The sequence below is a fragment of the Clupea harengus genome, chromosome 3 (genome assembly GCF_900700415.2).
Source record: "Clupea harengus chromosome 3, Ch_v2.0.2, whole genome shotgun sequence".
Classification (NCBI taxonomy): Eukaryota; Metazoa; Chordata; class Actinopteri; order Clupeiformes; family Clupeidae; genus Clupea; species Clupea harengus.
In genome coordinates this window covers 30,543,036-30,557,378 of record NC_045154.1, presented here as the reverse complement: position 1 = coordinate 30,557,378, position 14,343 = coordinate 30,543,036, and the positions used below count along the sequence as shown (strand labels likewise).

At 48.0% G+C, this 14,343-nt stretch overlaps 1 protein-coding gene across 1 annotated transcript in view; it reads left to right on the top strand.

Moving 5' to 3' along the window:
- Positions 1–1,358: 1,358 nt before the first annotated feature.
- grm3 (glutamate receptor, metabotropic 3) overlaps positions 1,359–14,343 on the top strand; it is a 26,371-nt gene continuing 13,386 nt past the window's right edge. Inside the window, exons 1-2 of the mRNA XM_031565369.1 lie at positions 1,359–1,876; positions 6,826–7,711. Of these exons, the coding sequence (XP_031421229.1) occupies positions 1,418–1,876; positions 6,826–7,711 (1,345 nt within the window). The 5' untranslated portion in view covers positions 1,359–1,417. The remainder of the gene's footprint in view (positions 1,877–6,825; positions 7,712–14,343) is intronic.

Sequence of the window (14,343 nt, the reverse complement as noted above, 5' to 3'; positions counted from 1 at the left end):
GGTGACACTCAAAAACCATCCCTGATCCCCTGCTTCTCTTCTCCCGAGAGAGAGAAAGAGAGAGAGAGAGAGAGAGGGGGGGAAATAACACAAAAGGGGAGCCAACATGACACGGACACACACACACACACACACACACACACACACACACACACACATATACACACACATACCAACACTGAACAGAAACACACACAGCCCATCACTCACATAAACAAACACATTGTCCTCCTGTCTCGTTAGCGCCTGCTGTCCCTAACTGCTGAGGAGGAGGTTGAGCCAGATTACAGCAGAGCTCCTGCTCCTACTCCTGCTCTCTCTCTCTCTCTCTCTCTCTTTCTTTCTCTCTCTCTCTTTATTCTCTCTCTCTCTCACTCTCTCATTCTCACTCCTGCTCTGCGCAGCTCAGCTCAGCGACGCGGGCCAGGAACTTGCGTGTTGGCTGTTTTGTGTGCCGGCCTCGCTTGGATGAGATACCATTGCACGGGTTGAGTATTATCCAAGGCTTGGATGAATCCCTAGGACAGACAGCTCAACTTTGTGCAGATGCCAGGGCGTTGGATGGAAAGGGGGGAAACAAGGCAGAGAGAAAGAAAAAAAAGAGGGGGGAGAAAAACTAGGCAGGCTTTTGGCACGGCGCGTAAATGCACGGTCGGCTGGGGAATCTGCAAAAGGGAAATCAGATTAAGGAGGCTTTTTCCGAGCCCCGAGATCAAAACATGAGCTTAGATATCAGCTCCCTCATCTGAGTGGCATTAGCACCCTCCCAGCCAATGGGGGCTCAGGACCATATTTAATTAAGCCATTGAAAGTGCAGAGCAAGAAACTTTGAGTGTTCTTTTCTGTCCGTTGGAGACACAACCAACTCCACAGGCCCCAGGGCCCCGGGCAGCACCGGTGACTACAGCGGTCAGAGCTGAAGGCTTTTTGTGTCCCTCTCTGTGCAGAGAGTTCATTTACTCAGACTATGGAGGGGGTTTTGGTCAGGACAGGGGTACTATTGAGCAATGCCACACAAAGGGATAGGGCAAAAGCATTTTTAAAGGGAATGTGCTTCAGTCCTTCTCAACAATACACTACCCTGCCCTATATCATATTCTGTTGTGTAATTTTTTTTTAATTCAATTAGCTTAATGAATCCCCTCATTCTGTCATTCTTTCCCTGTCTCTCTCTCTCTCTCTCTCTCTCAGTGCACCCCTCGATGTGTGATCCCGCTGAGCACTCCCTGACTGGTACATGGCCCACCCCTGGGACCGCCGCTTGCTCCCCTGACGTTCCTCTCGTCCCCATTCCCCGCTAAGACAGAGACCCCTCCCCTCCCCTCGCTTTCCCTTTCCCGCCACCACCACCGCCACCACCACCACCATCTCCTCACCTCCTCCTCCGCTACCACCACACCTCCCCCTGTGACTCGCCATGCCAGTGGGGGTGCAGCCTCTCCTGCTGGCCCTGATGGGGGCCAGGTTGCTGCTGCCCTCCTGCGGAGACACCCCGCGCCGCGAGATCAAGATCGACGGCGACCTGGTCCTCGGCGGCCTCTTCCCCATCCACGAGAAGGGCCTGGGCATGGACGAGTGCGGCCGCATCAACGAGGACCGCGGCATCCAGCGCCTGGAGGCCATGCTGTTCGCCATCGACCGCATCAACGAAGACATGTCGCTGCTGCCCGGCGTGCAGCTGGGCGTGCACATCCTGGACACGTGCTCGCGCGACACCTACGCCCTGGAGCAGGCGCTGGAGTTTGTGCGCGCCTCGCTCACCAAGGTGGACGACACCGAGTTCATCTGCCCCGACGGCTCGTACGCGCTGCAGGAGGACAGCCCGCTTGCCATCGCCGGTGTCATCGGCGGCTCCTACAGTAGCGTGTCCATACAGGTAAGGAGAATGACTTAACCATTCAGCAACTGAATCAGTGAATCATGAAACATGATACATTAAGCCCTGTTTAACTGTGCATAGCACAGTGCACATATGCCATCACAAAGTTGTAGCATAAGAGTTCAGGGTGTGGCCGAAAAATGCTTTTTTCATCTAAATGTATTATACAGATTGATGAGCATCTAGATTTATTATACAGATTGCTGAGCATCTAGATCTATTATGCAGATTGCTGAGCATCTAGATCTATGATATACAGATTGATGAACATCTAGATTTATTATACAGATTGCTGAGCATCTAGATCTATGATATACAGATTGATGAACATCTAGATTTATTATACAGATTGATGAGCATCTAGATCTATGATATACAGATTGATGATGATGACATTTGGCAGTGATCTGGCTTTTTGTCAGTTCATAGTTTTCCATTGTATTACATTTAAACATGGTTCTTTGAAGTCTTCAATAACAACATTGCATATTCAATGAAATTAAAGGGAAATATGGGGATTTATTTGGGGTCCAAACTTTTACTGAGGACAATTAACGATCAAAAACGGTCCAGTATTGAGTTAGAACGCTATAAAAACGGTCCAGTATTGAGTTAGAACGCTATAAAAACGAAAATGGTCATCCGGTACAGAATGTTACCTATGTTTCAGTACTTGATAATTTGTGATAAATATCACCTTCTGCATTCCAAGAAAATTCCTGAATATGTTTTACTATTTCAAATAACTAATATATTTTCTTTGGGGGGGGGGGGCTAAGGCACGAATATGCAGTCTAAGTCCATCTGCCCCCAGTGTAAACAGTAAATGAGCTGTAGTCAATACAGGTACATGAGGGGAATGCTGTAACTGAGGAGGTGAAGCAGTTTTATGGTAACCAGAATGTTCCAGTTCAAATCCTGCTTCTCTTCTGCGGAAGTGTCCTTGAGCAAGGAGCATTGTGTAGGACCTGAGCAAGGAGCGTTGTGTAGGACCTGAGCAAGGAGCTGCCTCGCTGGCCTGCATGGCTGCCTCTGTGGCTGGACGGGAGAGAATGCGAGGCATTCATTGTGCAGTGCTTTAAACCTCCAGAATGGAAAAGCGCTACACAAATGCAGTCCAGTTACCCATAACACACCTAGAAGCTTTTTCTAAACCCCTAACACCCAAGTCTGAAACACCTCAGTGCCTTAGCCACCCAAAAATAAAATCGCTAATCAACCAGTGCTATCTGGGAGCACTTTACAATCAGCCCAAGTGATACGATACAACTAACGCCATCTGTACATCTGTTCAAATGTGCCACGAATTCTCCAAATGCAATTTCATATCTGTCTACTACACCAACACGCACATAATGGACGTACTCTAAACAAGGTTTTCAGCAGAGAGCGGATGATCTGAAAGAAGACAAGGATGCAGCGGAGGAACGCAAGGAGGTGCAGATGGAGGTGCCGGGGCTGAAGCTTAGATTTAGTCTACCAAGAGGAGTACGAAGGGCTGTGGATGCTTTGATTCCCCCCAAATATGTCTCCTGAGATTGGAGCCAGCCATCCATCTTTGAGCTTGGCAGTCCACTTTCTGAAGGGACTTGGCTGGAATGTTTACGGAGTTAATAAAAGTTGAATTAATAACGGTAAATGAAAGGATGAGAAGGTGCAGCAAACACAGGACAGCATCACAGACCCTATACAAAGCCTATGTGCCAGAGAGGATTGCCCAGAGTATCTGGCATTCTGTGATGTACCCGCTTATGCATAATAGAACTTATTTTTTTTCTCATTGTCAGAAAACTCAACTTATCAGCCATTGTGCAGGAGACACCTTCAAAAGAAATGTATATCAGGGTCTTGGATGTTGCAGCACTATTCATGGCCACTGTCGTGAATACCCTTTTTGCCTGGGAGATACGGGGCTTTGAAATTGTTTGAAATCTCCTGTTTGTGTGACGTGACAAAGACATTATAGAAATATTGTGTCTCATTAGCGGGGGGTGTATTGAGACAAATGTCTACAGGACCATTTTGTTACAGCCTCTGAGGTGACAGAGCTGTTTGATGCATGCCACTCTGAACTCGACCAGGCACAGTAGACACATCATCATCATCATCATCATCTTCATCTCGAAAGCTCTCTAAGACGCATCGGGGTGAGTGTAGATGAAGGTGGAAATAAATGAGATCTTTGTTTGGTGAAGCTTGAAAGCTGTTGGTTTATGTATGTATGTGTGTGTGTGTGTGTGTGTGTGTGTGTGTGTCTGTCTGTCTGTGTCTGTGTGTGTGTGTCTGTGTGTGTGTGTGTGTGTGTGTGTGTGTGTGTGTGTGTCTGTCTGTCTGTGTCTGTGTCTGTGTGTGTGTGTCTGTGTGTGTGTGTGTGTGTGTGTGTGTGTGTGTGTGTGTGTGTGTGTCTGGGAGTTGACATTTCTGCCATCAGCCGGTGAGGCGCCTGATCACTTTGGACTTTCCGCGGCAACCTCAGAATAATGAGTTTTTCGATTTGGCCGTGTTGTTTATGCTGTTGTTTATTTATTGTCGAAAGTGTTTCCGTTTCGGAGCTCGTGCACTCGGCAAGCACTGACTCGTAACAACAAACACCAACCGCTTTCTCGGTCTAAGAGAGCACCTGATCCATTATTTAAAAGGGAGTGTGTTCGTGAGAACTCTCAGTGCCCCCCTACCCCCACCCTAACACACACACACACACACACACACACACACACACACACACACACACACACACACTCACTCACTGCACACAAACACCCTTATTTGTGTGTCTATTGTGCCGCAAATTACGTCTGTTCATCCACCCCGCTCCTCCTCTCTCTCTCTCTGTCTCTCTCTCTCTCTCTCTCTCTCTCTCTCTCTGTCTCTCTCTCTCACCCACTCCCTCCAGCCGGATACGTGCCCAGATTAGAGCTATCGCTATGACATTGTGTGCATTGTGTGGCTCTGCTTTCGAGTAGCACCAGTGACAGAGGCATGTGCATTTGCATAGTTTAGCATACCCACCCCACCGCGCACCCTCCCTCTGTGACTTCACAAAGGCTGCTTTCCTCCCTATCTGCTCTGGAATCCATAATCTTTCCTTTTCTCTCTTTCTGTTTCTCTCTCTCTCTCTCTCTCTCTCTCTCTCTCTCTCTCTCTCTCTGTTCCCTTACTCTCTGTCATTGTATTATTTTTTCATCACAAACGTATCTTTTTCGCTGTCCTGGAGAGGATCTAGAGAGTGTGACCTCATCCGCTGTTTGTTCTTTTCAACTGCTGCTATTCTCCAGTGGCCTTTCATCAGCAACAATTAGTCACTGTTTCCTCCTCACCATGCAGCCATTGTGGGCTTTGGCCGAAGCATCTCTGCCGTCAACCCCACCACCCCAAGAGCTCTGTTATTCTTACATTTTGTAAATGCATCTTTTAGCCTCCCTGTCTTTCAGTCTTTCAGTCTCTACCTCCCTGACTTCTCTCTCTCTCGCTCTCTCTCTCTCTCGGGGGTAATTTCAAAGGTTATTTCCCTTCTGTGCTACATTCATGCCACAAGCAAGCCAACTGAATTGTTGGATGGTGTGTGCTGATCCATCCAGAACTAATTGCTAATGTTTGACAGTGATATCTATTCTCTTTTTTGGTGGAAACACACCCCATTCCATTACCAGAGATGAACATAGAGCTGAGTTTTACCCCCCCCCCCCTCACACACACACACACACACACATACACACACACACACACACACACCCACACAACGCTCCGCATCCCCCATCTTTGAATTCGTCACATCCCCCTTACATCCCCCTTACATGTTACAGCGACTATATTGGGTCGAGCCTTAATTGTCTCCCCCTCACTGGGCCACAAAGAAATTTAGAACAACAGCGGCGATCCGATTCGGGGCAGCAACGGCTCGAGGCCTGCGATGTATGAAGTGAGGGAGATGCGTGAAAAAAAAAGGAACAGGTTATCAGCTGTGAGCAGACGCCAGCACCGGCGTGCACCCGTCAGGGTGGGGGGGGGGGGGGGGGGGACGTGCAGCGCTGTGGGTCTCAGATAGGCCGGGGCTTGCTGCGTGGGTGTCATTTAGCATATCTGGTGTGTGCTGAGCTAACAAGCGGCAGGGCTGGAGCACAAACACATGTCGCTCGGTCGCTCACACATGCAAAGAGAAGAAGAACTCAGACTGTAGACTGAGTGCCTATGCAGCAGCACTAATCTTTGTCATTCGCAACTGTGTCAAAGACAGGCTGACCACAATAAACTCTTCCCCGCTAGGACGCGCACACACAAACACACACACACACACAAACACACACAAACACAAACACACACACACACACACACACACACACGCACACGCACACGCACGCACACACATACTAATGCCTTGCTGTCAAGAAACCATCAAGGCTTAACACGACTAGTGCAACTCTTTGATACAATATCATACTGAAACATGCCAAGATCTGTCATTTCCCCCTAAAGCCTGGATTATTTACGCAAACTGCATCTTGTCAAAGCATCTTGTCTGAGCAGAACCATGCTTAATAAAACATCCCATCTCCCAGAGTGCACGGCTTTATCAGACTTACAGAGAGGCATCCAGTCGGTCTGCAGTGCCGTTTGATAGTTCAGATGTGTCAGAAACACACTGCGTCTGACCAGAAAGCAAAGCCAGCCTTCTGCTCAGGCTCGGTCGGGGGCATGTGTTAAATGTTAAACGGGCTAATGTGACTTGTGATGTAGAGAGAATGCAAAGAGAAGCTGGAATGCTGTATTTTATATATGACTGTTTCATAGACTAAATAATTCAGGCAACGCTGACTCACTGATTGAAAACCGTGTTTACATCTGTGATCCTCTCTCTGCTCTCTTCTCTCTTATTTTTTCGGCAATCTTTTTTTTGTTGTTGTTGCGCTTTTTTCACATTCGTTTTTTTTTTTTTGGTTTCCTCGCAGGTTGCCAACTTGTTGCGGCTTTTCCAGATCCCCCAGATCAGCTACGCCTCCACCAGTGCGAAGCTGAGCGACAAGAGCCGCTACGACTACTTCGCCCGCACGGTCCCGCCCGACTTCTACCAGGCCAAGGCCATGGCCGAGATCCTGCGGGTCTTCAACTGGACCTACGTGTCCACGGTGGCGTCGGAGGGCGACTACGGCGAGACGGGCATCGAGGCCTTCGAGCAGGAGGCGCGCCTGCGCAACATCTGCATCGCCACCTCGGAGAAGGTGGGCCGGTCCAGCTCCAAGCGCTCGTCCTACGAGGCGGTGGTGAGGCAGCTGCAGCAGAAGGCCAACGCGCGCGTGGCCGTGCTCTTCCTGCGCAGCGACGACGCCCGCGAGCTGCTGGCCGCCGCCGCCCGCCTCAACGCCTCCTTCCTGTGGGTGGCCAGCGACGGCTGGGGCGCCCAGGAGAGCATCGTCAAGGGCCACGAGGCCTCGGCCGACGGCGCCATCACGCTGGAGCTGGCCGCCCACGCCGTCCCGGAGTTCAACCGACACTTCACGCGTCTGCGGCCCGAGAACAACGCGCGCAACCCCTGGTACTGGGACTTCTGGGAGCAGAAGTTTCAGTGCTCACTGGGGGGCAGCAGTGGCAGTGGCAGTGGCAGCAGCCTGGGTGTGCCTCAGAAGCCGTGTGATCACAGCCTGGCCGTGGACGAGTCCAACTTCGAGCCGGAGTCCAAGATCATGTTCGTGGTGAACGCGGTGTACGCCATGGCGCACGCGCTGCACCGCATGCAGAGGGCGCTCTGCTCCAACACCACGCTGCTCTGCGACGCCATGCGCAGCCTGGACGGCAGGAAGCTCTACAGGGACTTCCTGCTCAACGTCAGCTTCAGAGGTAAGTGTGCTTTTGCAGGGCTCTAGCAGGGCCTTCTCACTGCTACCTCGCTCTGAGTTTTTTGGCTTTCGTTGGGAAAATGGCAGCCGGTGGTTTATCATATTGTGTGGACAGCCGAGGTCATGAGAAAGGCTGGTTGTTTTTTTTGTTTCAAGTTGTTAGGTGTTATTCTCACACACGGAAGTGCCGATTTAAACTATTTTTTCAAAATTAAAGTCTTTGGTTCACAGTTGTTGGCCTTGACTGAACAGCTGGTCGATAAGCCTATTCATTTCCGACATGCACACTGACTCCTTCACCCTCACAGACAATTCACAGCAATCACCAGCATAACATGACATGACTTAGTAAGGACATTATGACAACACGCCATTCGGCTCTATAATTCGGCGCCATTCGGCTCTATAATCATCAGACTCAAGTATGTTATCTGTTGACGGTCTCGTATCCATGGCACGGCGGAGTGTCATTTCAGCGAGCCCGAGGAGGTCCCGCAGAAATCAAGCCAATTGCTGCTGTATAATTACGGGCCTGTTTATCTTAATTACACGAACACAGTGACTTACCGGCGTGATGAGGGGACCTGGCAGGTTTCGCTCCCAGGCTTGCTGAAAGAGGATTGCACAGGAGAGAGAGAGAGAGAGAGAGAGAGAGAGAGAGAAAGAGAGAGAGAAGGAGACAGGCTGGCATAAAGGTGCTTGGGTATAAATAAACCCATGTCGGAGAGCTTTCGGGGGGAGTGGGTGTTAGGCTAAAGATGTGCTTATTTCCACGCTTCAACCATGACAGCAAACAAAGTCACTCCGAAATAACTAAGAGCAAACTCCCCCAGAGGATAAGTGTGGATAGAGGGAGCAAGACAAGAGGAGGGATGGCCGCGTTGCCTGAGTGACAGAGAGGTGATGGCAGAGAAAAGGAGAGAGGGAGAGAGAGAGATAGAGAGTAAGAAGGAGCGAAAGAGAGATGAACAAAATGAAAAAAATAAAATTAAGTTGAAAGGAGGTTAAAGATAAAGAATGTCACAATGTTTGCCACAAGGGGAGTGCACAGAGTACTCAGAGACAAAATCAGCAATACAGTCGGAGCATAGGGGGGGGGAGACAGAGGTGTGTGTGTGTGCCTTTTGTGTGTGTGTGTGTGCGTCTGTGTGTGTGTGTGTGTGTCTGTGTGTGTGTGAGTGTGTGAGTGTGAGTGCGTGCGTGAGCTTGCATGCAGGAGAGAGAGAGAGAGCAGGAGAGATAGGGAAAGATAAAATGGTGAGAGCCTTGGAGTGGGATGCTATGCGTCAGCAGAAGATGATTCTCTTTGAAATTCACCATCTTCATTTTTCAAGCGGAGAATCAAAGATGTGTTGGGGTTTACTGTCTGGGGCGAGAGAGAGTGAGTGAGTGAGAGAGAGAGAGAGAGAGAGAGAGAGAGAGAGAGAGAGAATGAGATCATGTTTATGCAAGCTGGACACTGGTCAACAACAACGGAAGGATGGAACAGACAGAAGAAGAGAAAAATAGATGAAGTGCCAGAAGATGAAGAGAGACTATCAGAGGGAGGGATAGAAGGAAGGAGAAAGAGAGAGAGAGAAAACAGAAGTGCCAGTAGGAGGGGAGTGAGAACTACAAATCTCTGTGGCATTGCTTTCCTCACTCTGTCTCCCCCCATCTTTTTGTCCTTCTTCCCCCCCCGCTCTCTCCTTCCTCCCCACCCCCACCCCATCCCTCGCTTTCTCTCCGTCTCAGTGCAGTCCTCTCTTACAGACCTCTGTCTTTGCTCAGATTAGCGCCCATCTGTGCTGCAAGCGAGACACACATGCCACCAGTCCCACACACAGCTTCTGCTCCCGCATGTTGCACATATCAACAGGAGGCTGCAGGAGGAAGAGGAGGAGGGGGGGGGTGGGAGGGAGGAGAAGCTGATGAAGATGAGGAGGACGACGACGATCATGGCGCTGATAGTGACAGCTTGATCAAAGTGAAGGCTGGAGGAGAAGTCATTGAATATATGGTGTTGATAAGAGAAGATGGCGTTCATCAAAGACTGTAATTGTGGTAATGATGGTTGATCCTTTGTTGGCTGGAGGGCTGTGTGTGACGATGATGATAATGTTAGATTTAGGGCAATTGTCAGTGTGGTGGAATTGACTGTTACAGTTGAGTATGATCACATTTCATGATTGACATCGGTAACAATTGTGATAATGAAAAAGGATGATGATGCTGGCAAAAAAAAAGGAAGTTGACTGAAGATGAGAATGTAATCCTGGTGATTCATTATGATGAAGAAGAGTGTGGGGTTTATGTTTAATGCTCTCATGAAAATACTATATGCAGTAAAACACATCATTAGGAATAGTCAGTCCTCGCTCTGTTCATTTATGCATTTATCTCCGTCAAAAGAGGAATTTGTGCTGGGAAAAAAGAACTGATTTGTGCCAATCGTGAGACATACTCATTCAAAGCTGCTGTAATCCAAGGAGATTATGAAGATATGAGGTATTATTTTTAGTCAGTGTGATCCTGTGAACATTTCAGGTTTTTTGGAGGCAACACATGGGCAATTGTTTACATAGCCTTTTGTCAAATCTTTAACCCATCACACTAGTGTGTACACACACACACTAACTAACAGACATATACTGTATATATGGGCAAACACAATCACACACACACACACACACACTAACAGACATATACTGTATATATGGGCAAACACAATCGCATGCAATCACACACACACACACACACACACACACTCACACAAAGATCTAAAGAGAATGAAAGAGAGAGAGAGAGAGAGAGAGAGAGAGAGAGAGAGAGAGAGAGAGAGAGAGAGAGGGAGAGATACACATACAGAATGCCAACATGCAGTTGCTATGGTAATCAGTCCAACACATGGTGCCGATATTTGAAGCGATCCAATAGAGAATGGGAGGTGTTCCATCAGTAGATGAAAAACATGTTCACACTCACCCATATATATATATGCATAGTTGCAAATGCATTGTAAAACTGTTGCACAACGAACAGCAGGCTTTCCCTCAAGCTAACATACAAACACACTTCCTCTCTCTCTCTCTCTCTCTCTCTCTCTCTCTCTCTTTCTCTCCCTCCCTCTCTCTCTCTCTCTTTCTTTCTTTCTCTCACAGACAAACACTCACTCACATACTCATACACACTCATACACACTCATACAACCTCCCACATTCTTACACACTCACTACAGGTACCTTGAGATGTTTATTTATTTATTTACTGCAGTGAAATCTCAGACATTCTCAGCCCACACACACAATTTATAATGCCTGCTATCAACAGCAACACCAACCACACACTCACACACACACACTCACTCTCTCTCTCTCTCACACTCTCACACACACACACACACACACACACACACACACACACACAAATGTATGCATTCAACAAAGAAACACCTCAAGACATACCCACCCAGCCATACCCTAGCTGACAAACAACCCCCCCCCATCACACATACAAACAGACTCCCTTTCCTATTCAAATATGAAGATTTATTTTCTGTAGCCGTGAATCATGTGCAAAATTTATGTTTGCGTGTCTGTCTGTCGGTGTGTGTGTGTGTGTGTGTGTGTGTGTGTGTGTGTGTGTGTGTGTGAAGCCCTTAGGGCAGTATCGAGCTGATACCTTGACATAAAGCTTCTACTGAACAGCCTCAGCTCAGCTCATGCTTGCATACACACACACACACACACAGAGAGAGAGAGAGAGAGAGAGAGAGAGACACACAAACAGAATGTGTGAGAGAGAGAAGGGAAGGGATTTGCGCATAAATCACATTTGAAACGTATCTGTGCTGAACACGATCTCTCCTTAAAAATTCAAATACTCCGAGACCACACGTACACCCCCAGATCTCCCTCAGTATGGCTCTGTCGATACACGTCCAATGAGGTTGCGCAACAGCATCCCTTTATCTCACACCAGAGCATTGTCCCATGGGCCCTTCACTCGCCTCTGAAACCAGGGAATGTGCAACCATTAGACCACCCCAAGGCCATGAGCTAACATTGAGCTTTTAAAAAAATAAATAAAAAAAACACAAATAAAATTCAGGGTCAGGGAGGTTTATGTCTCCGATTCATTCATTTTGTTGTACAGGTTATTTGTTACCTGTGGCATCTCAGACAATCTGATCGTGTTATGAAATAGGACAGCTGAATGAGAATGAAACACTAACACGAAATGTGAAGGTGACTCTGAAATATGCATAGGACGGGGGAAAACAACACGCAGGCAGGGGCAATGGAGGCATAGACTTCAATCATGAGTGGAATAGAGAAGCCTAAACACTGAAGAATATGATAGGGGGGGGGGGGGGGGGGGCATGCTTCTAATGAGCTTTCGGAATCAGTCAGTAATGTGATGGAGACAGATAAGGAGTATGCTTGAGAGGGAATAGTGCAGAAAAAGGGAGAAGGGTTTGTGAGGAGTATAGAGATGGTCATGGCACCTGGAATACTCATCGTGTTCAACAGGCGGACTGATTTGTTCTGGTTTTGAGATCTGGTTTTGAAAGGCGGTCGTTTGTGTCAAATGTGTATTGTGTATTCATAACTACGTATGTGTAGTGTGGTGTGGTGAGGAGACATTCTTCATTTTGCACTGCAGAGGAGCGCTGACTTTGGGAGGCAGTGATCTCTTTTTGTTGTGCGTGATGTGTGGTTATGTTCAAATGGACTGTTACATTTGTCTTTGTCTTGTGTGAACATTCCTGGTGTGTGTGTGTGTGTGTGTGTGTGTGTGTGCGCGCGCCCGTGCGTGCGTGTATATGTGTGTGTGTGCTAGCACGGGCGTGTGGGGTCAAGCTATCACATTCATAAAAAGAAGCGTGTGTTGAACATGCACCAATTCCCACCACACACACAAACACAGACAGGCGCGCCTTCAACAGAGTGTAATAATAGCGGAAACAAACTGGTTGATATTGACACTTGGGTGTAACAATTCGATGATGAGTCTTTTGAAAGCTTCTCACATGAGGCACATCTAGTCTGTAACTGTTCATTACTAAAGTACTTAGATGAATTGATTGATTTACGAGATTGAGATTGAGATTGATTCATGGGGGTGTGGGACATAGAGAACTTGTATTGTTTGCTTCACAATAGTGTGTGGGGTCCTGTTATGTTTTGGGAGTAGATCTCTGGGAGTAGATTACATAGATTATATGCACACAGGATGTGTACATCAACCACACACACACACACACACACACACACACACCACACCACACGCAGATGCAGACACACACACACACACACACACACACACACACACACACAGACACACACACACACACACAGGCATGCAATCTGCAGATGTCCTTGTGGAAAACACATGCTGTCCTCTGCAGGCGGTTTTGCTTGAATTGATGAAGTGTGATTGTGTCAAAAACAGTGTGTGTTTGTGTGTGTGTGTGTGTGTGTGTGTGTGTGTGTGTTTGTTTGTGTGTGTGTGTGTGTGTGTGTGTGTGTGTGTGTGTGTTTGTGTGTGTGTGTGCGCGCGCGTGTGGTGCGTGTGGTGTGTGGTGCGTGTGGTGCGTGTGGTGTGTGTGTGTGTGTGTGTGTGTGTGTGGTTGATGTACACATCCTCTGCTTCCATGATCCATTTCATTTGTCTGCACGATCACGAATGTCCACCAAGAAAAGAGCAGCGCGTGACCCTGTTTTGAGCCTGTGTCTGTGGCAGAGGTACAGTGAACGAGCCCGGGCCTCAGATCTCCAGACTGCCAGCCCTCCGCAGTGGCCACGGCACCTCCCGTCACGTCAGGTGTCAGAGGGTGACATTCTCCGCTCGCTGTCACGGAGACGCACACTTTGTGCTCCGGCAGTGATGTCACAAACGCTGTCAGCGTTAAAGATGACTGGCAGCCGCCTGGGGACTTAAGTTGCCATGGAGTTTACCAAAGCGACTGCCAAACAGATTTACAGCGGCGAGGAGGGGAAAGGAAGAGTGGAGAGAGTGACAGAAGCACTGAGGGAGAGAAAGAGACAAAGGCAGACAAAAAGGAAGAGAGAGAGAGAGAGAGAGAAGTTAGCAGGTGGGAGGGTGGATAACAAACTTAAAAATGCTGCAGCCAAATAGGGCTTTAAAATGGGGATGTGAGTGAGGCGCGAGGAGTTCTCACAAACATTCCCTCTTAAATAATGGATCAGGGACTTAGTCCTCGAAGCAGGATTCACAAGTTAATCGGATTTTTTATCTTCATATTCTTTGTGTTTGGCACAGATACTCCACAACTATTCAGATACCCTCTGCGGTTTTCTTCTCTACGACACCACTACAATTCTATAATCTAACTAGTTTGCCATTGCTAGTCTAGGTTGCTTGCAATTGGCCTTCTATTTTGGGATCCCTGAATAAACATGTGGTTGGCCTGCTCATCCTTGTGTGCTGAATGCCTCCCGGGCTCAGACATAGAGAAGGTTTCAAGTTTGTTGTGAAGAGCTTCCCCTTTTTGTAAAACCGCATCAGTAGCAATCGTTTTAAAGCTGAGATCAATATGAAACCCTCATCTGTGGGTCACATTTCAGTTAATCAATGGACCACTGTAGGGCATTAACACACAGTTACTCCAGCTGAAGTAGAAATGTATAT